The 25,819-nt window shown below is 48.2% G+C and overlaps 1 protein-coding gene across 3 annotated transcripts in view; it reads right to left on the bottom strand.

Moving 5' to 3' along the window:
• Positions 1 to 25,819, bottom strand: part of ATP8B2 (ATPase phospholipid transporting 8B2) — a 2,597,648-nt gene that overhangs the window by 696,085 nt on the left and 1,875,744 nt on the right. For all 3 annotated transcript variants that reach the window (XM_069651926.1, XM_069651943.1, XM_069651936.1), the window contains 2 exons: positions 10,177 to 10,365; positions 9,926 to 10,041 (listed from right to left, as the gene is read on the bottom strand). In XM_069651926.1, the coding sequence (XP_069508027.1) occupies positions 9,926 to 10,041; positions 10,177 to 10,365 (305 nt within the window). The remainder of the gene's footprint in view (positions 1 to 9,925; positions 10,042 to 10,176; positions 10,366 to 25,819) is intronic.

Below are 25,819 nucleotides of genomic sequence, written 5' to 3'. Positions count from 1 at the left end.
ACCCTGTTTTCCACCTCTGGTACTCCTACGGTGGCCTCTTTGACTGACAGCTCCTCTCGCTTTGCTGGAGGATGAGTAATAACAAAAGGACCCTCCCCTCCATTGTTGTCTCCTAGGATGAGAAGGCGGAGGTTGTCGAACTGCAGCGCCCAACGACTTCGCTGCAGCTTTGGAGGTCTGCAACCTCTCAAGTCTCTCGTCAGCCTTGCTGCCAAAAAGATGTTCACCGTCAAAGGGCATGTTGAGGAGCCGGGACTACACACCAGGAGCGAAACCCGACTTCCGCAACCACGCAAACCTGCGTATTACGGTGCTCGCCGCCATGGATCGGCTGACACAATCTGCCATGTCCAAACCCGACTGAACAGCCTTACACATGGCATCCTTGCCATCCTGGACCATAGCAAGGAAACCATCCTGTTCGTCCCCTTCAGGAATATGTTTAGCCGCTAATGCAACACAGTTCCACAGAGTGTGTGTGAAACGAGACAAGGCACATCCGGAGAGGTGTCCAGTCCACTGGCATCATGCAGTGACTGCCTCAGGTTTTCAAATTGGCTATGGCCCGAGAGCAGCTCATCTGGCACTGTATCTGGAACCAAGCCCTCATCAGAGCCCTCATCAACCTCTGAAATGTACTCCAGGCGGTGAGAGGAAGGCACCTGGGGAACACAGCTATGCCTGACCTTAGCCAGAGCCTTTCTAGGGGCTTCCCCCGTGCCATGGGGCCCCTCCAACACCACCGCCTCGAAAGGCATCGACGGCGCCGAAGGAATCGGCGTCAGCCGCAGCGCTGCCAGCATCGACGGCGTCGACACAGGCCTCGAAGCTAGAGCTCTGAGCGTGTCCTTCAACGACCTAGGCGCCGACAGCGTCGACGACCCCCTCGGAGGCGTCGACGTCTTCCTCGAAGACTGCACAGGATCACGCGGCCTCAAGCGCGTCGAGGACCGGGACCTGGAACGGGCATGGTGAGAACGGTTACCCTTGTCCGAGCGGGACCTTTCCCGCGAACCGGGCCGACCACCTGAGCCCAAAGGCGTGCGAGCGGTGTCTCTCGACCGATCACGACCGACCCCACTCGGAGGCGCGGACGGACCGGTGCCCTGCGATTCGAGAATCGCTAACATCTTCTTCCCGAAGGAAGCCCATTCCTCCGGTGTCGCTTGCATGGTGGGATAAGCGACCCGCCAACGGGCGGAGTCCTTGGAAGAGGACAGGGAAGGCGACCGATGCCAGCGCTTCCGGGAAGAGCCGCCTCTCGATTCATCCGCCGAAAGCCCCGCAGACCTCGACTTCCGGGGCTTAGACACCCTACCTACCGACAACTTCTTCTTGCGCTCCCGCAAGGCCTTGGCCGTGAGCGATTGTCAGTCGACACAGTCGTCCGTGTTGTGGGCCTCCCCGAGGCACCAGAGGCAGGTGTCATGCGAGTCCGTTACTGACATCTTGGACCCACAGTCCCCGCATTTTTTGAAGCCCGGACGCGGGGTTGAAGACGAGGTAGACATCACGAACAGGCTTTTTCACAAAACCGAACAGGTTCAAAGAACCGAGAAGATTACAACAGAAACTCCAAAGAGTCGAGGCGTACCGAGATTCACGAAGCAAACACGTTCACTGAAAAAACGGAACTGAGGCTACGGCCGTCGTGCGTCCTACTTATCACATCGGGTGACGTCGGCCGTGGGAGGAGGTCCTTGGGGACGGCGCATCGACGTCATCGACGTAGGATGCAGACGCCGAAAATTTTCCAAAGCAGCACAGCTGTGGTGATTACTGTCAAAGATATGGAATACGTCGGAGGACCCAATCCCCTCGAAGAGCTTTATATGGGAACCGTTCGAGGTGGTTCTTCGGGGTGGTTGCCTCTCCCTGGAATTGGGTGTGTTAAAACAGATACAGAGGCAGCTAACCGACATTGAGCTAGAAGTTAAGAGCTGGCAGGAGGTGGTAGACAGGGGAGGTGGGCATACTTGATGGCTAAGCTGAGGCAAGTGCTGGACCGCTTCAAATGACTTGGCTGAGCGGAAGGTTAAATACCTGGCCTGTCCGGCAAGGGCCCGCAGATATGGCGAGGAGGGTAGGCCAGGTAGACTCCTAGTGGCAATGGTGAGGCACGAAAGGTGCTACAGGGAGATTACGGCGGTGAGAACAGCAGAAGGTGAGGTGGTTGTAAAGCCTGAGACAATAGCGGATGCTTTAATTCATTATTATGAGTCCTTATACGCATCACGGGTGACACTGCCAAAACCGGAGTCAGAGGACTATATCAGAGAGGCGAGCTTGCCGAGGCTCAGCAAGGAAGCTGTAGAGGCCCTGGCAGTACCCGTAACAATCGATGAAATGCTCACTGCAGTGCAAACCCTCCCCTCTTCCAAAGCGCCAGGTACGGACGGGATCACCACTGAGTTTTATAAGGAGTGGGGCACTGAGGTAGCCCAGCACATGCTAGCAGTGTGGGAGGAAGGGCTGAAGGTGGGGCACTTCCCCAACAATGCGTGAAGAGGTGATAAAGTTAATACTTAAACCGGGTAAGGACCCCCTAGACTGCTCCTCGTACCGCCCGATATACTTGCTGAACCTTGACATGAAAATATTTGCTGAGGTGCTGGCGGACTGGCTGCTCCCGCGTGTCGCACAAATTATCCACATGGACCAGTCTGGGTTTATCCCAGGGAGGTCTACCTCAAATCTACACCGGCTGTTTGCAATACTAGCCCAGATCGATCCCAAGACACAAGCAGCGGCGGCACTGCTTGACATGGAAAAAGCATTTGACTTAGTGGAATGGGACTATTTGTTTGAGGTATTACATCAGCTGTGGATCCCAGGGTATTATCTCAAGGCGGTGCAGCTGCTGTACACGCTGGGTCAAACGCCCAGATTGCTATAAGCGGCATACAATCTAGTCTCTTCAGACTAGGGAGGGGAACCAGGCAGAGTTGCCCACTCTCGCCTTTACATTTTGCTATGGCAACAGAGGTTATGGCTGCCCGGTTGCACAGATTCCATGGCAACAGAGGCTTGGCGATGGGAGGGACTAGGGAACTAATTTCACTCTAAGCGGACAATGCAATCTTATATTTCAAGGATCCTGCAAATCTGGCCCCACTGACACGAGAAGTGGCAAGGTTTGGCGAGGCCTCGGGTCTCAGGATCAACAGGGCTAAATCCACTCTATTTCCCCTAAATGAGTCCACGACGTAGTCTCTAAACACTGAAGGATATAGTTGGGAACAGTCTGCAGTCACGTACCTGGGGATGCGAGTGAGTAGAGATGCCCAAACACTGCTCGAAGTTAACCATGTTAAATACCTACACACCCTGAAGGCCAGCGTAGAAAGATGGCGCAGGCTCACCCTCTCGTTACTAGGTAGGGTTGCGGTTGCTAAGATGAGAGTGATCCCCTATCTTCTATATATTTTCCAGAACATTCCAGTATGGCCAGGGGTGGGTTGCTTCACGGAAGTGCAGGCCCTAGTAGTCAAGCTGGCTGGGCACCCAAGGATCCCTTGTGTCCGCTGGGAAACACTGACCCTGCCGTGTATAAGGGGGGGGCATCGGGGCACTGGACGTGGAATTGTATTTTCTGGCGTCTCAGTTGTTCTTTGCATCAATGTGGATGCCAGGTGCCCGGAAGTCCCCTCATGTACGCACAGAACAACGCTCGGTGTACCCATCCTCTCTCCAGGGGGTGCTGATCACTGGTAAGGTACCAGATAAATGTAAACTAGACCCGTAGCATGCACGATACACGCTTGGAAAAGAGCCTTGAAGAGGCTTGGGGTAGACCACCCTTTTGACAAAGTTATTTCACTCTGGAACATAGAGACCTTGACTCCAACATGCAATGAGGCCATTATTCAGGACTGGCAGGAGCAGGAATTAGTCGTATGGAGGATGTGTACCCGGACGGAACCTTCGACACGCAGGAGCTATTTAAAGAAAAGATGGGAGGGGGGTTGCAGCGAAGGCTACAGTATTATAGAATGAGAGCGGCATTCAGGGAGTGGTCCTCTGTGTTGCCGGAAATCCCACGTACAACCCGGTGCTGAAATACAACAGGTGCTCCCCCTGGGAATAGGGTGGTGGTTTCTGCGCTCTACAAGCTCATCAGGGAGACTCTCCTTACAAAGTCCTAAAGTGTAAAAAGAAATGGGAGGACGACGCTGGGACGCCCTTCACAGACAAACAATGGGCGGCGCTCTGCGGCAGTACACACAGTGGGGGATTCAATACCCGGCTACAACTGATCCAATTTAAGACACCACACAGAATGCATCTCTCACCGGCCCGCTTACACCAGTTTGATAACACTAGAACTGCTGGTTGCCCGAGATGCAATGCCGAATCGGCCGACTTCCTACATATGATAAGGGCATGTATCAAACTGTGCTCATTTTGGGAGGGAGTGGTTGAAACTGACTGAGATGTTAGGGCAGGCAGTACCCCACGATTTGTTGTGCTGCAGGTCTGTGTGGCTAGTGTGGTTGCCGAAACAGTACCGGAAGCTACTTTCGACTTGCATGATCACTGACAGGTGCAGTATTTTGATGAAGTGGACGAGCGCACTGTTAGGCAGAAACCTGTGCAGTTCCCTTAGGGACCACTGCAAAAGGCTTAAAACCACAGGTGTTGGCAGTAAACCCAATTGGTAGCAGTCTGTACCACCCAGATTTACCTGGTAGCTGTGGCTGAGCAGCCAGACGTCTCTCAAGAAGAGTTAGACAGTATATAGAGTATACAAGATAGGTACCAAAATACAGTAGCACAAGCAAACGCTGACCAGAGCTTAGGTATCAAAGTATATAATTATTTATTTAAAGACACACTTAGAAACACTCCAGCACTATTATTGTAAGCAATTTCAAAACACAGTCACTATTAATATATATACATCCCTCATTCCTTATTAGACAAGTCTTAGTTAATACCACTTATTTTCAGACAGAGGTGAGCGCTTAACTAAAGATGGCACTCCAATAAGTTATCAAAAAAGGGAGGGAAAAGGCAGAAAATAGAAAAGCACACACCACAATACTTTAGAAGCACTCAGCAAAGCAGGAAAGTCAAAGTCTACTTGTGAGCAAAAAGTTCAGAGGCCCGGCTCCCTCTTAGAGAGAGTAGAACACCAATGCACCCAAGATCACACAGTTTAAAAGGCTTGAAAAGTCTTGCAGAGAGTTTAAAAAGGAATTAGTTCAGCTCAGAAAAGTTCAGTTAGCCAGCCTAGGGCCAATCCAAGTGGTAAGTTGAGGATTTACCAGACACCCTACAAAGACCGTTGCGCGGGAGGCCAAGCGGACACAGTACCTTCAAAGTGGAGAGAATCCACCAGCGGGGGCAGTTGTTCCTGGCAGTGGGTGCAAGTTGCGGCGTCGTCCAGAGGAAGAGAAGATCTCGATGTGGAGGAAAGCTGAAGGTCGTTGCACTGCCAGGGAAGAAACCAGAAAAGGAGTTCTCCGGTTAAAAGGTACTACCCTTTTATTCGCGGTAGTGGTAAAACGTGGTATCCAGGTTGCCGGGGTGCTTGGCACAGGCAAGGCGGCCACGAGATAATCCGGAAAGGCGAAAAGGCAGGCAAACTGGTTATCCCCACCAGTCAAAGGAAGAAGACTCTTCGGGATGAAGATCTCCTCTGTCGTTGAAAGAAGTGGTGAGTCGGTTCAGCAGGGCTCCACCGGTGGTGTCGTCGTTTCGGGTCGGCTCAGCTTCTCCCCCTTTGGATTCTTTGGTCCTGTGGCGACGTCTGAAGTCCCAGTCCCCAAAGCCCTGCTTTTATGCAGAAAACCCCCATTCATCAGTCCTAGCTGTCACTCAAACATGCTAAGTGGTGAGCCGGGTGGCTCACCACTGGGCCAATCACACAAGAGTGCGACTTGAGTTGCCGAGGCAACTCAGTCCAGGGTGCCTAAACCCCCCCTCCCACACATCCTGTATACCCAGACAGAGTGGCACCACTTTTGGAGGCTTCTGTGTAGAAGCCCGCCAAAAAGTGGAACAAAGGGCTCGACTTGGGTTGGAGTTACAGAGGCAAACACAAATGCCATTTTAAAACCGAGTCCTGAGCGAAAAGACCCAACCGGGGAATAAATATTAAATAAATAACCCGGCGGTATCTTTAACATTGCACCAAAAAGTGGTGTGTTTAAAATGAATGGGAAAATCCCATAGTAAATATTCTTAAGGAATATTTTGCGTGTAACCACTGCCACCAGCCAGAAACTCGACGAGGGGGGACTGCACAGTGCCCCCTCAAAAAACAGACCCAGGGGCAATCTAATTACCCCTACCAGTACTTCCACAATATGATGGTTTGTACTGGTTCTGTTCCCAATTTAAGACTAGGAAAATCAATGGTGACTTTACATGCCCTGGGAGACAGTAGTCAGTCCCAGAGTATGGAGTCTATGTTTGGGGGTCACTATGACACCCCTGTGTTACTGCACTGAGGGTGCTGTGTAAACACACTTACCAAAAACCACATAAAACCTTATGGAGTAAAAGATCCCATCGCCCATAAAACACATTACAAAGTCAAAGGATATCTCAAATCATGTCTAAGAGTGGGAGAAAAAGAGTCTCACTCTTAGCAGGAGAAAAAAATAAATCCCAAAAATCCAGCAAAGCTGCTGGGGGACTCACTAGGCTTGGGAAATTAGCCTTAACAGAGAATTCTCCCTAACACGCATTCCCCCCAGGGTTGAATATGTGGCTGGTCTGGTTTAGTGATACGGATAAAGAATATGCCAATCTCTCTGGGCTGCAGAACCGGCCCAAAAATATTTGGAATCCCTTCACCGCCTACTTGTCAACCTGGACTAATGATCCAGCCTAACAGATGAATCAAATCAGGCGGGGGAGGAATGTTGTCCGATCATGGCTACTCTTGATGGGGAGTACCAGACCGCTCAGAGGGTAAAGGGGCCTTCCAATACTATTAGATGTCTCTGCCGAGCAAAGTAAATTCCCACAGTGATCAAGTACCACTCTGTATGCCTTGCCTGATAATGTTTTTAACATGCAGTTACCAGATATCTAATGTTACATCGAATTGTATTAATGTTTGGCTGATGTTGATGAGACGTGAATCGTTCAATAAAGAGTAAACAAAAAAAGTTATCAACATTGCGCGAGTTTAGCAGTGCCTGCACCACCAGCAGGAGCGGAGGACCAGGGGCAAGACCGCCTAGCCCGTTATCAGATACGGTTCACCGGCAGCAGCTGTGGCGAGCGGCTATGGCCAGCAGGCAGCCCAGATGAACCGCTCTCCCCCACTCAGTCAGCCGGCCGTCCCGGACTCAAGGCATTACACAGCAGCACGGAAACGTTCAAGCGTACAGCGCCTCCACAACCGTCTCGCTTGCCAAAATCATGATCAATGCTGGGTCCACACACTTAGGACTTGCCACCAGTCAAGCAGGGACCTCACTATGTGTTGGGGAAGTAAATGTCCGTACATTGACCGCACCAGGCTGTGGGAGCTCTTTCTAGAGCTGGTGGAGAGCAGCCTTCTTGGTCCACGTGCAACAGCGGTCCTGCCCAACATTTTTCAATTGTTTGATTCCTTAACTGAAATTTGGAGGTAGGTAAAGCCTTTTTGCTTTACTTTCCTTACTTAGTGCCTATGTTTTTGGGCACTGGTCAGTCCCTAAAGTTACTGGTGCATAGAGACCCTGTCTCCCTTAATGAAGTTCCTTGTGTTTAAGCTGCACACATCACCATCCATTTGGCGCGATGGTCCTTCTGCCTGAAACAGGAACGGACGCTGATCAGCCAAGTGTGTAGGTCTTCTCATTGGGACTTTACCCAGATTAAGCTTGTGCATTTTATTTCCCTCTTTCAGCCATCATGTGGTTCCTCTCACCCAGACAATTTCCAACCATTTTGTTTTGGGCCATCATTTTGTCAATGTGGAACAAAAGGCATGGCCATTATGGCACTCTTGCTGACATTAACTCATTCTGAGCTTACAAAATCACCCGGATTAGCTGGCTGTTAACACCTTTGTGCTTGCTGTGAAGGCATCATGAAGCAAGACAGACAACAGATTCAAAGTTCAAACAAACTTACTTTATTTAACTTAAATGTCAGGATGGATGAAGGCCTAACTTGCCCTAAGCGAAGGTTGGATTTCCCTACCTAAAGAGAGTCAGAGTTCAACTTAAAAGTTTGTCTATGTCCAAAACCTATGCTTGCCTTCACAACTAAAGCTAAACATTGGGGCTCATTCTAACGTTGCCGGTCTAGAAACAACAATGCCGGTAAGCTTTCCGGCACTGTTGTTTCCGGACCGGCAAAGAACAGGTCTGGTGGGCGGGTGCCCTCCCATCCGGCAGGTCTGACTTGCCGGGCAGACCGGCACCCGTCCAGACTTTCACGGAAGCACCGGCACCGTTATTACCAGTGCAAGTGTTTCCTATGGGAATGGGGAACAAAATATTACCAGCACCTAGCTCCCGGTCCGCCAGGACTTGTAATGTCCGGGAAGCTAGGTGCTGATAACTGTTTACGGGTCCGGCAGGTAGCCCAATGTGTAGGGATGTCAACGATAAACAAAATAGTGTTTGAAACAAAGTTCTGAACTACTTCCAGCTCCTGGCTTACTTTTCATCCCCCCTTTCCAAGTTCAAAGCAGTTCCACAATTCTCTCTGGGTTCCCCTTCCCCAAGTTCAAGACAGAAAGTTCAAACAAAGCAGTTCTCAAAGGCTTGGGATCCTCCCCAACTCTCTTTCCAATGGTAATTCTTCTGGTTAACCAATGCACATCTGTTAAAACACAAGTCTTTCTATGTATCTTTTCATTGACATGTTCCTTCTGGAAATGAACACCCTTTATTCCTCCTTTCATTTGATTTTCATGCAGGGCACTCGTTCTAGGCGCTGTTGTCGGACCACACGGTCCACCCATTACAGGTCATGCAGCAACCGATACCCCTTTTCATTAGCTTTTGCAACAATTGTCCACTTCTTTCCCTTGACAGTGAAAAGTACTTCCTGTATCAGAATTATATTCTTCCAACACTTTATCGTGGTTAGCTTGGTCACCATTCACTTGGTTATGCTGTTGATACTTCTCTGGCCCTTGCCAATACAGGATTCCAGTCAAACTATAGTTTCGTAAAAACGTGGCTTGTGTCAATCCTTATTTCTCTTCTTGCACCCTTCTTGGGATTTTATTTACTTTTTCAACACTTGTATTTTAATCAACTTGCTCTATGGTATTGGTCATCTGGACCACGTCGCTTTTGCTCTATTCAAAACATTCTCATTATTTGCTTTGTCTCGGTGCGGCATTCAGAAAAGCTTATTCAATCCTACTTTCATGATGCCTCAATTCTGTACGGTATTCAATAATAAAAACAGAGAGGTGATGGCTGGAAGGTTTAGACTGAATCTTAACCACTGGCATTGCTCGGGGCAACCCTCCAGACCATCGTTCTTCGCTGCCAAGCCATTACAGAAGGGGAAAGACCATATGCAAATCAGGCTTGGCCCCACCCCAAAAGGCGAAGTCCAGCCCAAACTGCTAGGTCACATCCCTTCTGCACGAGACCACAAGCATCCCCAAACATGGCGCCCAACAAGGCTGAAATATTCAAGTACAAGTTTGAACATAGTTTACTCTCACACCTAGAAACACTTGTTTACAGGCACGTTATAAATGCCACATCATATCCTATAATTACACGCAAGACATTAAATAAATATAAGTGCTATCCTGGCATTCAGCTTAAGCTTACTTGCATCAATGTTTCAAAAATAGCAAGACATATATCTTTTGGACAGAATTTTTGTGTTTCCTGCAATGTGCAGTGCTGTCTATTAAGAACACACCATGTCAGCTCATGTTGTATAAATATTAAATACACATTGCTAACAATTACACAAAAAAGTACTTAAAGTGATCAATATGACTCACGTTCAAGTGATCTGTGGTGGTGTTCATGAGCTCCTGATTACTTGAGTGTAGTCTTTCAAACAGGAGGGTGTCTGCCCCTTTGCAGTACAAACGTATCTTCCCCTCTGGATTGCGAACTGTACATTTTCAAAAGAAAAAGCAACGGCATCAGGTCATTTCAATATGGTTTCTACGGCAGTCTGTCTCCTGCCATCATCCTACCATACTGAACAAGTCGCTTATCCACTCCCCCACCTTTAACTGTCACCTACCGATAACGGACATCCGCTTTCGCAAGTTGTTAAAGTCCAAGATGGCAAGGAGTTGATAGGTGACAGACTTTCCCATCTCATGCACAGTGATGGTCTTCGGGGTGCGTGACCGGAATACAAAGCCAAAGTTCCTTGCAGCTGTGACAAGGGCACCCTCATCTGGGGACTGCGCTTTGTAATAAAGCTCACCTGGGGAAAGAAGGGTATATCAATGGGAGTACATGCCCTAAGAGGAAATGATGCACAGCAATGCTTTGTTAAAGTACAACTCACTGTAGTGGCATACACCTGCTCCACAGATCCCTCTCCTGCAGTTTAATGGGCTTAACACTTCCAGTACAGAGGGGGGGACCAGAACAACTTTGCACAAGACCGGAATTGCTCTTCGATATTAAGGCATGTGTGCACCAGGACTCATGCATGTCAGACAAGTAAAAAAAGAACAAAAAATGGGTGCCTCTCAATAGCATCCAGCACGAGGGAAACAGCCAATCAGGTGGCTAGAAATGTGGGCTGAAACCCGATGGCTGCTTCCCCTTGCTGCCATCTTACTCCCACCCTTTGTCCCCTTATTTTATTTATTCTTTTACCATTTCTGAACCCCCTCCCTAACCCCACATACTTGTTTATTGCGGCACAGGCCACCGTCACAGCTTCCCAGCTTCTCCTGGCTGCTTTGGAAAGGGAAGAGAGCTCTGCAGCTCTGCCTTCCGTTTCCATGGCGGCCATCTTAGCACAGTATACTCATTGATCGGCAAGGCAGCCCAAGCTAAAGGCCCTTGCACGTTCCAGCCAGCAGATTCCTCATCTTTGATATTTTGTCTCCAGTGCCAGATATCTTTGGAAACTTTTATGCCACCAGAAGGCACAGCGTGGCTCCACCCAGCACTGGTCCATCACTACGCTGGATATGAATTCAGAGCCACTCTATATAGAGCTGTTGCACCCAGGACCTCAGTTCCACCTTTTCCCCAGTACTACTCTGCAGAGGGATCACAGAACGAATGAGGTGTATGAGCTATCTGCCAAGAGGAGCAGCCTGAGAGGGCGGTGAGGAATCTTTGGGAGGGAAGACTAATCCAGACGAAATAATATTACTGAGAGGTTATGTAATTTGTTCTTCTAATGGATTCCTTAGCTTTGATGCACTCTAAAAAGAAGTTCCTAAATCTGGAGCATGGTGGAGTGCAAGTAAACACTACCGACACCAGATATCTCTGAGAACTGCTGGACCAAAGTGACCATCCTACCCAGACATGGAAGCCAGACAGTGATGTTTGGCAAACCTAGGCAGTGAAGCACGCGTGGCCGCCTGATATTATATGGCATTTATAAAGCGCCTGTACACAAGTGTTTCTAGGCACAACAAGACAAGGAGGGGAAAACTGAGTGAGGACAAAACAACGATCTTGCAGATGTCCAAAGTGCGGACCCCCCCCCCCCTCTACATGTCAGAGGTGGCAGCCAGGTCTCTACAGAAATGCGCTCAGACCCTCGGGTACATCCTGCTCAGCCAGCTCGTAGCATTCGGAAATGCAGCGCATGATCCAATTGGACAGGATTTGTTTGGTCACAGCCCTGCCTGCACTAACACCAGCATAGCCTACAAAGAGGTTGTCATCTTTTCTGGCATCTCGCATCCAAGAGGCATAGTAGGGGAGTACCCAAACCAGTCAAGCTGATGAAATCACGCCTCAGTTTAAGAGGAAGAGGAAAAAAACACAGAAAGATGGATCTTCCGAGAGAGATTAAAACCTGACAACCTTCGGCCGGAAGGACATTTTCACGATCAAATTCACCATTTACTTGGAAAACACCAAGGAGGGAGTTTATCAGACAACACTTAGAATCCTCACCCATCTCCTGGGAGTAATGGTAACCAGGAAGATCAATAAGTTTGAAAAGTCTTAAAGAACACAATTGCTGAGGATCAAACAGAGCACACGTAAAGAAAGCCAAAAACAATACAGTCACAACAAACTGGCATGAGGTGAACTGGTTGCAAAAAACGTTGCAAAATACTCCAAAAGAGTGGAGATGCTGAAGAAAGAGCCTTGCTCAGCGATCTCTTAACAATCGAACTGCCAGCTAGGAAACCCTTTACAGTGCCAATCTGCAGACCCGTCCAGGCCAAGGAAAGCAGGAAATCCCAAACAGTGGACAAAGAACAGATGAAAGGGCCCAGAATACTCTCCTGACACCAAGCTGAACATGTGTGCCACCTGCAGGCATACATGTACACAGTGGCTGTCCTGCAAGTGGAAAGGAGCACACCCAGGACGTCATCCGTCAAGTACCACTTCTATCTCAGCCTCTCATTAGCCAAGCAAGAAGATTCAGACTCAGCAACAAAGGGCTTGGCTGTTGTAAACCGTGTACATAGCCGAAGGAGCCTGATGAGAGAGAGCGCTGCAAATCCCGCGCCCCGCCTTGTTCAAATTAAGGTGGCCTTACCCTCGCTGGCAAAGCCCTCTCTGGCAAAAGGGCTCGGCAGTTGTAAGCCGTGGACACAGCCCAAGGAGAGTGCTTCATAGCCCACACCCCACCTTGTTCAAATTATGGTCTGCTGATATCACCGGCGAAGCCATCGGCAGCAAAGGGCTCCGCTGTTGTAATCTGTGGTTGTTGCTAGCTGTGCGGCGTTGGCTATGCGTCTGCATTTTACAGCACCAAAGGGCCTTAACGCTGGTGGGCATTGACATTGGCTTCAAGCACCACAGCTCCTAGCTTCAAGCACCACAGCTCCTAACACCGGTATTGCCCATGTGGTAAGAACTTGAGGGACCACACATGCCTAACTGAATACTTGATTAGCAAGACCGCATACAGACTGCCACTGTATGCTGCTTTCTTTTTCCCCCCTCGGGTTCTGTAGCGTGAATCTGTTATTCTAATAATTTGATCGAACCAGCGTTTTCATTGTGGATGTCATCATGCTCTTATTGGTTTCTTTGATCTGCATGCTGATTTGGAGAGATTTCATTACTGTTCCTTTTGTTACGTTCCCTCTTGCATTCAAATCCGAATCAAGTATAGCTCTGATAATATATTGAACTGTGATTTTTATAGCGGGATATTTACACAAGTAGTACCAGCTATTACATCTGCACTTTGGTATTTGTGATTGCTCCTGTTTACTCCGGGAACGCCCGAGCGTGCGTAAGAGGCACCAGGTTTTCTTTTTTTTTAATTAATAATAATTTAAGTTTTCAAGCATACAAAAAAGATATGATATGATATGGCATTTGTAACGCGCCTATACACAAGTGTTTCAAGGCGCGACGAAGCAGGGAGGGGGGAACAAGGGGAAGACAGACAACGATCCTACTAGGCCAGGTGTCATTCAGACCGCGCAAGTGCAGGGGTAGGAGGAAGGGAAAAAGTGCAAGGGGACGGGGGGGGGGGGAGTGCAGTACAAATAAGTAGAATAGAAATAAAATAATAAATAAATAGGGCCAGCTGGTGGCAAGTGCAAGGTAAGTGCAGACAAGTGCTGGGGGGGGGGCTGTAGAGATACAGAGACAGTCCCGCAGTGCAGGGGTTGCCAGGGAGGCAGCGCAAGTGAAGAGTGACTGGGCCCAGGACCGAGGTCGGTGAGAGAGTGGCCCAGTTGCAGAATCAGTGCAGTTTTGGTGAAGAATTTAGCAGGGGAGAGGGAGAGAGAAAGCAGAAGTGAAGAGGAAGGTTTTGAGGTGCTTCCGGAACCGGAGATGGTTCTCCTCAAGTTTCAGGGAGGCAGGAAGGCTGTTCCAGAGGGAGGCCCCTGCCGCGGAGAGAGATCTACCCCCAGCTCGTTGCTTCGAGAAGCGGCTGACCCTGAGGGAGTTGGAGACGGATGAGCGTAGGGCTCGGGAAGGAAGATATTTAGGAAGAGAGAGTTGAACGTATTTAGGCCCCAGGCCCCAGAAGGCCTTGTGGACAATGCAGAGGGTTTTGAACTTAATCCTCGCAGCCACTGGGAGCCAGTGTAGAGATGTCAGTCCTGGAGAGATACGGTCCCTGGGCTTGAGGCCAAGGACAAGTCTCGCAGTTCTGTTCTGGATGAGTTGCAGAGGGCGGAGAGTGGAGGCAGGCAGATTAAGATAGAGGCTGTTACAGTAGTCCAGCTTCGAGAGAACCAGGGGTCGGGAGGCAGTGAGCTTCTGGGGGAAGGAGAGGAAGGGAAGAATACCTCTGAGGAGGTGCAGCTGGTAATGTGACTTCTTAGAGACATCAGATATATGAGGAGAGAAGGAGAGTGTGGAGTCGAAGATGACCCCGAGGTTTTTTGCCTTGCAGGTAGGAGCAGGAAGAGGGCCAAGAGAGGCCGGCCAGAGAGCTGCAGGGAAGGAGGGAGTGGGTGTGCCGATGAGTAGGATCTCAGTCTTACTAGCATTAAGGCAGAGGTCATTGGCAGCACACCATTCCTGGATAGCAGACAGACAGTCAGAGATGAGGGAGGGAGAGGAGGAGGCCGAGGGTAGCCTGAAAATGAGCTGGGTATCGTCCGCGTAGCACTGAAAGTTGGGGCAGAGGGCGGCGATGCGGTGGGCAAGGAGTGCCAGATACTGGTTGAACAGCCAGGGAGAGAGATTAGATCCCTGGGGAACGCCACAGGTGGAGAAAAAGATGTCAGAGAGGAAGGACCCAAGTTGGACCTGGGAGGGTCGATTGGAAAGGAAAGAGGTCAGCCACGCCAGAGCCTGACCAGTGATACCCAGGTTATCACGGAGACGGTTGAGCAGGATGGCATGGTTCACAGTGTCAAAGGCAGAAGAGAGATCGAGCAGAATGAGAACACACGGAGTGTTGGAGTCGAGGTTCAAGAGCAGGTCCTCACGGATGTTCAGGAGAGCAGTTTCCGTGCTTCTGGCCGCTCAAAAATAAACAAACAATTCCCAAAATCCTACTACTTCCTAATTCCCTACCCTTCCCCCATCGCCCGGCCCCCCCGGTCCCTAATCCTCCCAACGTACTTTGTACACAGAATGTTAATATTGTAGGGCAAATCAAAAAATACTCAAAATTCGCAAATTTTGCGGACAGTGTCATTCTGTAAAGTGCCCATGTAGAAAGCTCAAAATCGGCACCCATTCCATTGAAAACTTAGTTTGCTCCCCTTGAATTGTATATGTGGTCCATTCCAAAGCTTATAGTACCAATCTTTTATATGTGGGGGATCCGATGACTTCCATTTCTGACCTATGACCCGAAGTGCAGCCAGTTGAAGAATATAAAATGCTTTATCTGATATTTCGGCCACTGTTCATTATCTTGTTGTGCCAGGCCCAAAAGACTTTCGAGAGATCTTTCAGTCATGAAGTCAATCATTACCTTCATATTCTCCTGCACCCCCTCCCAGAACTGAGACAGCTTAGGACATGACCACCATATGTGCACCCAATCGCCTCTCTCCCCACAACCGCTCCAACAAAAGGCTGAGACCAATGGGAACATTCTATGTAACCTTTCAGGGGTGTAGTGGCATTGATGCATTAATTTAAACCAAAATTCCCTGATCTGTATAGATATTGCAATTTTCACAATATCGGACCACAGCCGAGACCACGCTTCCTCTCTAGGCATATACCCAAATGTCTTTGCCCAAGCTAGTTTGAATGTAAGAGAACTTGTTGGAGGTTCATCAGTTATGAGCTCGTACAGTCTAGAAATCAAATGTGTAACCCCCGTGTTAGCAGTTACAAACAGCTCGAACGAAGTTAGTGGTCTCAATGCTGCCGACTTATTGGGCGGGGCCATCAACCAGTGGCAAACTTGAAAGTATTGGAAACAGTCCCTTTCTTGGAGGGCCAACTTCTCTTTACATAAAGACATGCAAAATAATTACATGCAAAATATTTAATCTCTTGGTCCAAAAACGCATCCTGAAACTTTATGCATCCATCCCTTTTCCTTTCAGAGAATGAACTTGCAGAGTTTCCCGGGGTAAACTGCAGATTTGCGAATAGAGGGGTGAATGGGGAGGGAAACTATGTAAAAGCGTATTGGCTTACTACCTGATCGCATGTGTCCTCCACTCTTCCTGTGATCATACTGCGGTGTATATTCTGAGGTCTGTCATATCTAGGTAACCACAATTTCTCTCCCATTCTAGGACCCCTTTTAGCTCTTTCCATTTGTGTCCACCTTTTATTCGTGTCTTCTCTAAACCAGTCCTTAATAACTCCGCTGTGCTGCGTGATAAACTCTAAAATTTGGAAGCCCCACCCCACCTCTGTGTGGAAGAAGCATTATTGTTTTCAATGCGGTTCTAGGGGGTGTGTTCTTGCATATATATTTTGACATTATTTTATGTAGCTTTCTGAAGAACAAAACCGGGATTTCGGATCAGGAGAGCCTGTAACAGGTATATTACCTTAAGTAGGATCACCATGTTAATTGAATGAATCTGCCCAAGCCATGACACCATTAAAGGGACTCCATGACTGGAGTAACTGTTGAATTTTGTCTAATAATGGGCTGAAGTTAGCAGAATATAATTCCTCGATTGAGCGAATTTGGTTTACTTCTAGAACCTGGATGCTCTGAGGCATCCATCGCAGCTGTGTCTCCTTTGTTACTTTAGAGAATTCACCCTGTTTAAGACCCACATTCCGCATTTCAGACTTTGTGACATTGATTTTTAGACTAGCAACTCTACTGAACCATTCCAATTGGGAAAGGGCCTCAGGTAACGAGATACTCAGGTTGTTGATTGCTAGGAGGACATCACCCGCATATGCCATAAGCTTTTGCGTCCCTCCCCTGAAAGATATACATTCTATTTGTTCCGATTGTCGAAGCTGTGCTAATAACGGTTCTAGATGTATTACATAAAGGAGAGGTGAGAGAGGACAGCCCTGTTTCGTACCTCTGCAAAGAGACCCTACGGGAAAGTTGACCAATGATAGGCAATTCAGCTGAGGGATGCACATAATTAGGCCTAACAATCACCAAATATTTGGGACCAAACCCCATGGTTCATAAGGTGTTAAAAACAAAGGACCATTCTACCCGGTCACATGCTTTTTCGGCGTCTAATGACGCCAAGACCGCTGTGACCGCTTTCGTAGGCAGCTTTTCGATTAAATGACAAATTCGCTGTATATTATCATGGGTTTGTCGCCCTTTAATAAATCCCATCTGGTCAGGGTGGATAAGGCGAGGCATTAGAGCCTCGAGCCAATTTGCAAGAATTTTTGTATATATTTTTGCGTTTATGTTCATAAGCGCAATTGGGCGATATGAACCACATTTAGTTAAATCCTTCCCTGGCTTCGGGATTCAAATTATTTTAGCCTCTCCCATTGATGCTGTTATTTTACCGCTTTCAACAAAGGAATTATAAAAGGTCTCTTAGCCTAGGAGCCATCATTCCTCGAAACCTCTTATAGAAAGAGGCTGTATACCAATGCGGACCCAGCACTTTGTCTGTTGGAAGATTAGCTATGACTAATAATACTTCTTCTTGGGTGATGTCACAGTCTAGACTACATTTTTCCTCTTCCGTAATTTTCACCAGTTGGCTCACACGTAGATAGCTTTTTTGTGGTATCTGATTTATATAACCTAAAGTAAAATGCTTGAAATTGAGCTATAATATCCTCTGTCACTTTCTTTCTCGTTATATCTTCCACCCCTTTAATTGTCTGGGAAGCTAATTTCTGTTTTAACTGTCTGGCTAACGGCCTGTCTGCTTTATTTGCTTAACATATAACCTCTTCTTTGGATATAATAAGCTTTTTTCTGTGTGTTTAGTTTGTAGTAGATCAATTTACCCTTTGCTGTTTGATATTGTCTATAAAGACTTGTGCATGTGGCTGATTCCATTTGTTTTAAGGTTTCCTTTACTTCAGCTTCCAATTCTAATTCTAATTCTAATTCCATATTACGCCTGAGCCTCCCCCCTGTATGCCTGTATCAAGATAGGTCCCCTCCCCCTGAAGGGTTGCTTTAAACGCATCCCAAACCACGTCTATGCTTACATCCCCATTTAAATCGGAGTCTAAATATTCCATAATTTTCCTCTCTATTTCTTCACATACAACTGGGTCTGATATCAAATCTTTTGGGAATTTCCAACTCCAGAGTGTGGGTCTGGCTACAACAAGATCTGAAATAGTGATTGTATGTGTGCCGATTTGTGTCACACTTCCTATCAGCCAAATTGAAGCCCAAAAGTAATTATCTTGGAAAAAAAAGTATATGCCTGTTCATCTCCTTTCACGGTTGACCACACATCCTTAAGGGCCCACTGATCAAATTTCTGTCCAAGGGCTAATGAGGGTGGGGGTCGAGCATATGTAGTGTTGGAGCTTATATCGCGTGTAGGATCCCAAGCAATATTGAAATCCCAACATCACTATCGTTTCTGCCCTTCAAACAGTTTGAGGTTAAAGCCGACTTCTGGAAGCCCTCCTGACTTGCCTTTGGAGCATATAAGACTGCCAGAGTTAAAGTCATCAAGCCCATTTGCATTATAATGTATAAGAAATGACCCTCCTTATCAGCCAGCAGCTTCCTAATAGAGACCTGTACATTTGTCTTAAAGACAATGAGTACCCCCGCTGTCTTCCCCTTTGCGTTGGCCTGTCTGATTATTGGGTATTGCTTTATTTTTCAACTTATGCCGATCCTGATCTCTAAAGCGCGTCTCCTGTAAAGCTATAAAATCAGGCTGATGAGTATTTAATAGTCGTTCCAATTTCCTCCTCTTCACAGGGTATTCAGCCCCCTTATGTTAAGTGTCAAACACCTGAATGTAAAACCTGTACAGCCTGACCTTGCCCATTAATATTCAATTCCATTCTTTCCCAATGATAATGATTTTGTGCACCGTCCGTCCCCCCACGACTCCCTCTATCACCCTTCTAATTGTGCCCCCCCCCCTTGCTCCCCAAAAATCCCCCAACCCGTTCCTCTTCTCCCTGGTATAGGCCATCTTTGCTATTCTCTCTTTGGACTCCGTCCTTAGATATGGCCCACCAATTACGCCAGGGATATGTGCAGGGTATCCTAAAACCAAAGTTTTTGTCCTTATAGAGTTGTACGATGAGGAGTCATTGTTCCCAAACTTTTACATCAAACAACCTTATTCTGTAAAAAAAAGAAAAAAAAAAGTACCTTATTGCTCCTTAACATCCATAGTCACATAAGTCTCAAACCTTCAAAGTTCCGGAGGGTTCGACGGAGGTCGAGGGCTTTTCGGTTTCCTTGTCGGGGTCTTTTGAACAGATGTCCATTCCCAATATCTTGGTCATCAGGGATGTGTGGTTGCATCCCAGTACTGGGGCCGGTTGATTTTCCTGGGCCATTTGCAGGAATCGAGCCCCCTCCTCCTTCGTTATAATCCGATACTGCTTACCTTTGCAAGTAAACAGAAGGCCAAAGGGGAAAATCCATCTATATGATGTCTTGTGGGTTTGTAAATGTTGTAGGATCTCACACATATCTCTTCTCCTTTGTAGTGTCCTTGGGGACAGATGCTGGTATAATTGAATATTATTTCCATTAAGTGTAATTTGTGTCACTTTCCTGGCTTACCTAAGAATCAGTTCCTTCTGTGGATAGTTTGCCAGTGCCACCAATGTGTCTCTAGGATGGGCCCCTGGGTCTTGACGCTTCGGACCAACTCTATGAATTCTATCCATGGGAATTGTCATGTCCTCATCGTTATTTAGTAAACCTTTAAAGACACTAGTAACTTCCTTTTTCAAAGTTGAGTCCGGGATTGATTCAGGCAGGTTTCTTATGTGAATATTGGACCACCTGGATCGGTTCTCCAAATCCTCGCATTGCTGCTCCACATATGTTGTCCACGCTAATTGTTCCAATAGCACCTCAGACTTTGTAGATTCCTGTGCAAGGTCCTGTAATGCCAGCTCATTCGTATCCGTACTCTCCTCCAAAGATGCAATATCTTTTCTTATATCTGCCACGGTGGATTGAAATTCTGCAGTAAAATTGTTAAATTGTGTTTGTAGGGAGGCGGCCAGTTTGTCCTGAAAAACTTGAAAACATTGCTCCAGATCTTCTTCGGAGGCTGCCATCGGAATGCTTGGGTTATCCTGTTGGGCTTTGTCCCGCCCTACCTTGTGTTCCAGATTCTTTACTGGTCCGCCCAACCTGAGCCAGCAACGATATTGAATTAACTGTAGGAGTGGGAGGGAGTGAAGCGATAGCGCTTTCCTTTGGTCCTTAGGTTCTGACATTGACCGAATGCGTGTCCAGAATTGTCTTGCTGCTGATACTGCAGACTTTCAATCCTTTGCTTCAAAGTTCTCACAACACCCTTAGCTTTCCAGGAGATTGCTGTATTAATGATATCTTTGCCTTCAGGTTTGCCCACGCTAAATGAGAGGATTGCCTCTTCTACAAGAGTTACTAATCGAAGTTCCAAGCTTCTCCTTCCTCCGGCGTTATTATTTTAGGTGGATCTTTGCGAGTAGATCAGCGGGAGTGGGCGGTTGATATGTGAAATTATCATATCAGTTGCCTCATTGTATTTTGGCAATCTCTCCCAGCATCGTTTTTAATATGTTCACTAGCTCTCCAGGAGTCCGAACCCCACATGCTGCACTGCCAGTGAGTAATTTGTCACTCCAGCCTCACCATATCACCCCCACCAGGTGCTGTGCTTCAGAGAGGCCCATATAAAACTTTCTGCCACAGAGGATTGAACTAGGGTAACGGTGCAGGTTAATTATGGTCCAGAACTCTGCCGGTTGTGTAATAGTTAGCTGTGTCTCAAGGGGAGGAGTTTTGAAGTTTCAAAATGTGCCGGGTAGGGGATCGAGCAAGATGTGTCCCTGACCCATTACCTTAACTATCGTAGCCGGAACCGAAGCAGTCGTAGCTGTTACCCAGCACAACGGGATGGTAAGGTCAGTGAAGCATCCCGCAGGGTGCCAGCTGCACCTCTTTGCCGCTCGCGTTCCTTTAAGTGTGGCGGATGCGATAACACTCTGATTCAGCTTCACCTCCAGAGCTTTACTACGTGGTGGAAAGTAAGAGCGCCAACCCAGTGGAACACTTAATCCCTTAATTTCACATTAAACAGCTTCATGTGGGGCACGGAGCTCAATCTCCTGTGCCCTCACAGCTTGGTGGCCATCCTGGATGCCAGCACCAAATTTTCAATTAACCTTCATATCATGGTAAAAAGGGAATCTACCCAACCCCCAGTTAGTGGGAGGCAGTGAAAAAAAATCAGCAACATATACTAAACGCATTATTTAAGCTAATAAAATGATCAGTGCGATTGCTAGACTACTAAGTGACATTGAAGCATCTAAGAAATGTGGGTAGCCGAACCAGGCGAGAAATGCTAATTGGAAGAAAAAGGTATCAAATTGTTTAGTCAGTCTTACCAGCGACCCCTTGGAGATGGGGCTTGCAACTTCTCAAGATAGAAAGGTGGGAAGAGTGGGAGTAATGGGAATCAATATGCCCACACCATGAGAAAAGCTGAAATGAGAGGCCAGGCGGTAAATAGCCTTACGGGAGGTAGGGTCCCTCTGCCAGCACTCCTTAATGTTGGACAGATTCTTCCAGGTTACAAGGTTCCAAAAGGACCAGCTCAGTCAGCGGGGGGAGAGCTATAATATTCCAGTTTAGATTACTAGTTGTAATCAGTGGGATATTTTGGTAGAGGAATTGAGGCAATTGCTGGAATACTCCAAAGTGGCTCTTTCTCCCCTTTGCACAACTGGTTCGATGACATTTAGCTACCCATTGGAGGTTACAACTCTGAACAGGTTTGAACCACTCGTAGTAAAAGATAACGAAGGAGTATATTTAGGTGTCAGTAAGGCAATTGATAAGGGGCACTCGGATGGTGCAGCACCCACAGTCCCAGAGGGAGCAAGCACTGCCACTGTCCGTGCCCAGTGTGAAGACTGCAAATAAATGCATCTGCTCCTGGCCCTATTAAAATAAGAAATTGAGGTGCTACAGAGAGATGTGAATGCTCTTTGGCAGAAGGTTAGGGATCTGAAGGCTCAAATTTGTTGGGAGGTGCAGGAAGAGAGGCCAAACAAAAGTTGAAGCACCTACTTCCCCACAGGGGAAACTTCAAAAGACCCTAGCAGTAGCTATTGGGAAAGACGTGGCCAGGGTAATTAATGATTTTGTAGCCAAAAATCTGCCAGGGAAAGGATTACCAAACAATCGTTTGGTGAGTGCCCAAAATGGAAGATTATTTTCAGACCATAAGATGGAAAAGGACACTGGAGTAGGTAGGAGTTTTGTTTACCTGGTGAGTAACCCCAAGGTGGAGAGCAAGAGCTATGAGACAAGAGAAGCGCTGATCAATAAGGTGACTCATTGGCTGAGGTACAAGAGAGGATGCTATTCCATTATACTAAGGGATACACTTCGTAGTGAGCATTATCCCAGTCTAGGAGATCAGCAGAAGGATTTCATAAAGGTAGAATTTGCGACAAGGGGGCTGATTGAAGGGCTATTGGCAATGGGACAAAAAGCATGCCCGCTACAAGGATTCAAAGTAGCAATTCGGTTTAGTGCCTCAAAATGAATTGCCAGTTTGGCTGATGGGGCACATAGAAATAAGGAAGCAGCCCATAGTCCCCTTTCCTGCATACTGTATGAGCGTCCCTCACTAGGGACGGAACCTTTTCACCAAAAAAAACCTTTTCCCCTTTAAGTCTAACTGCATGCTGAGGCGTGGCCCCAGGAGCATGTCCTCCCCTGACTCTGCCCTCCGGCGCAACACCTCTGTCCCCTTTTACGCTTCGGACAGGGTAATACTACGTTCTTTTTAGGGGGAAGGATTGAGGGTCGTATGGGGGAAAAGGGGACTATGGACTATGAGTATGTTAGTCACTACATTGAGTTACTTGTAATTACACCTATGTCCCGTCCCTTTTCTTCCATACTGCATGGGCGATTACCACTGATATTAGCCCTTAGGGAGGTGAGATGTCGATAACTTTAAGAGAACAGGTTCTTCAAAACAGTTTGCCCGAAGGCCACTTCTGAGCGTGCACTGTTGTCTAGACAATAATTCTTGCAGAATGCCGAGGGGCTAACCCAAGTAGCTGCCCTACTGATGCCCTACTGATGGAACTCCACCGCCATGGCCCTGGCCACATGAGCGTAAAGATTTGCAGGCACATCCCTGTGTTGCCCCTTGTAGGCCTCCCTAGCTATCGAGGCCTTTGAAGCCTGACATCCTGGTTTCGAACCACCGAAAGTGATGAATAATACTTCTGATTTACGAAAGCCTTTCGTCATGTCCAAATATAATTTCAGGAACCTTTTGATGTCTAAACAATGCAAGACCTTTTCTGCATCCGATTTAGGATCTGAAAAACATTTCGGAAGGACTATTTCCTCGTTAAGGTGAAACGTAGAAACCACCTTCCGCAAAAACGAAGGATGAGGGTGCAGCACAATCTTGTCCCGATGGAACGTAGTGCAGGGTTCCGAGGCTGCAAGAGCCTAAATCTCGCTGACCCTGCACGTCGATGTAAGAACCACTAGAAGCATAGTTTTAATGGTGAGCAGCCCAATTACGGCCGTAGGCCAAATGGTTTATGCGCTAGGGCACCCAACACCACATTAAGGTCCCAGACCGGGTGCGGACGCTTGACAGGGGGATACCTGGTCAATCCTGTGAGATGTCTCTTGACCACCGGCTTGGAAGTGGAGAACGACACATTGCCTTAGGGTCTATACGCCCCAATCATCGCCAGGTAGGTACGACACATGTAAACCTGCACGCCTGACTTGGCAGGGTGTGCCGAGAAGGAAAGCACCTGATCTAGGGTGCACGCCAAGGGGTCTATGAACCTTTCCTTCGCCCAGTAGAAGAACCTGGTTCATTTGCACCTGTATTGACTCCTGGTAGAGTCAATCCTTGCCTTCTGTGCGATCCTAGGGTGTCTTGTGACAGCTACAGGTGTTGCAGGGTCACGTTCTCAGTAACCAGGCTGCTAGGGCTAATTTCTCTGGGGCTGGGTGAACCACCGCTCCCGGCCCCAATCTCCCCTTGCCAGGAGAGGAGGGTAGATGTCATCAGAGTAAGCAGAACAGGGCCCTGAACCGCCAGCCTCATCAGCTCTGAAAACCATGGCCTCGCCACTTGGGCGCTATCAGAATAAACTGCAGACCCTGGGCCTCCCTGGCCTTGTAAATTACCTTGTGGATCAGGGGAGTCGGCGGGAAAGGCATATGCCCACATGAGGTCCCATTGCAGGTGCAGTGCATCCCCGAGCGATCCCCTGACCCTCAAGTATGTGAATTAATGGCAGCACTTGTTCTGTTCCGTGGTGAATAAGTATCTCCCGATGGCCCCACATCTGGAAAATCACCCGCAGAATCTGTGCATCCAACTGCCACTTGTAGCTGCCACACCCAGCTTGCTGAACCTGTCGCCTCTAGATTGGACTCCCCCAGAAAGAGGATCGAGTATAGCTGTATATTGTGTGCTATTGCCCATTCCTAGATCCTAATAGTCCGCCTGCACAGGGGAGGGGACCTGCTGCCCCCTTGCTTGTTGATGTTTTACATGCAAGTGGAGCTGTCTGCCTGAGAGCAAACTGAGCTGTCCCCGACCATCAGGAGGAAGGCCCTGAGTGCCAACTGTATGGCCGTCAGATCGAGCCAGTTGATGTGACTCTCCTTGTCCTTCGTCGACCACAGACCATGCACCTGGTGATCGACCAGAGTGGCCCCTCACCCTTCCAAGGAGGAGTCAGTTGTGATAGGCCAAGTCAGAACAACCTACCTGAACGGCATTCCAACCGTGAGATTGTTGTCCTGTCTCCCCCATAAGTCCTGGTTCAGGTCCTCCGTAATGGAGACTGTTGTCGCTTGTGAGTGTCTCTTGGTTCCAGAATGCCGGTAGGTGCAGCTGGATCCTACCCATCCTGAGCCTTGTATGCGGTACGGCCAGCAGGCACGCCGCCATAATGCCCAATAGGTGCTGGAGCCATCAGGCAGTAGTTGCCGATCTGCAGAGAAAATGCCACGTAGTAGTTCTCTGCACCCCCAGCCTTTCTGCAGTGGGGAAAGTCTTCTGCACCTTGGTATCCCACAGCTGGCCCAGGAAGAAAAGAGCCTGGGTTGGCTGGAGCTGCGACTTGTTCTGGTTCATGGAAAACCCCAACTCGTCCATAAGTCTGGTGGTCGTAATTTGAAAGGGTAAACATGGTGGCCCTCCGACCTGAGCACTGCTGTCACAGAGTTCATTAGCCTTGTAAATACCCATGGGGCTGAGTTCAGGCCAAATGGTAGGAACTTGTACTGGAAATGGCAGCCCATCACACTGAACCGCAGGTAGGCCAGGTGGGGTTGCCAAATTGGGACGTGAAGATAAGCATCTTTGCAATCCAGGGAGCACATCCAGTCTCCCGCACACAGCGACTCTGCAATCAGAGCTGGCATCACCATCTTGAACTTCTAGAGAGGAAGGGAAAGATTCAGGAAGGATAGATCGAGAACCAGTCGCAGGCCTGCCTGGTGGCTCTTTTGGATTGTGAGAATTTGCAAATAAAATCCTGAGCCTCTCTGGGAGAGTGGGAATTCTTCCACCACTCCACGCTGTACAAGTGTGCGGATTTCTGCAAGGAGAGTCAGTGGCCAGATCTGAGGGAGGAGAGGTGAAATAGAAGTGGGGGGCTTGAGGGTGGCGGATCCCATG

Source organism: Ambystoma mexicanum, chromosome 1p (assembly GCF_040938575.1).
Source record: "Ambystoma mexicanum isolate Mex_15411 chromosome 1p, UKY_AmexF1_1, whole genome shotgun sequence".
Classification (NCBI taxonomy): domain Eukaryota; kingdom Metazoa; phylum Chordata; class Amphibia; order Caudata; family Ambystomatidae; genus Ambystoma; species Ambystoma mexicanum.
This window is presented reverse-complemented; position numbering and strand designations above follow the sequence as displayed.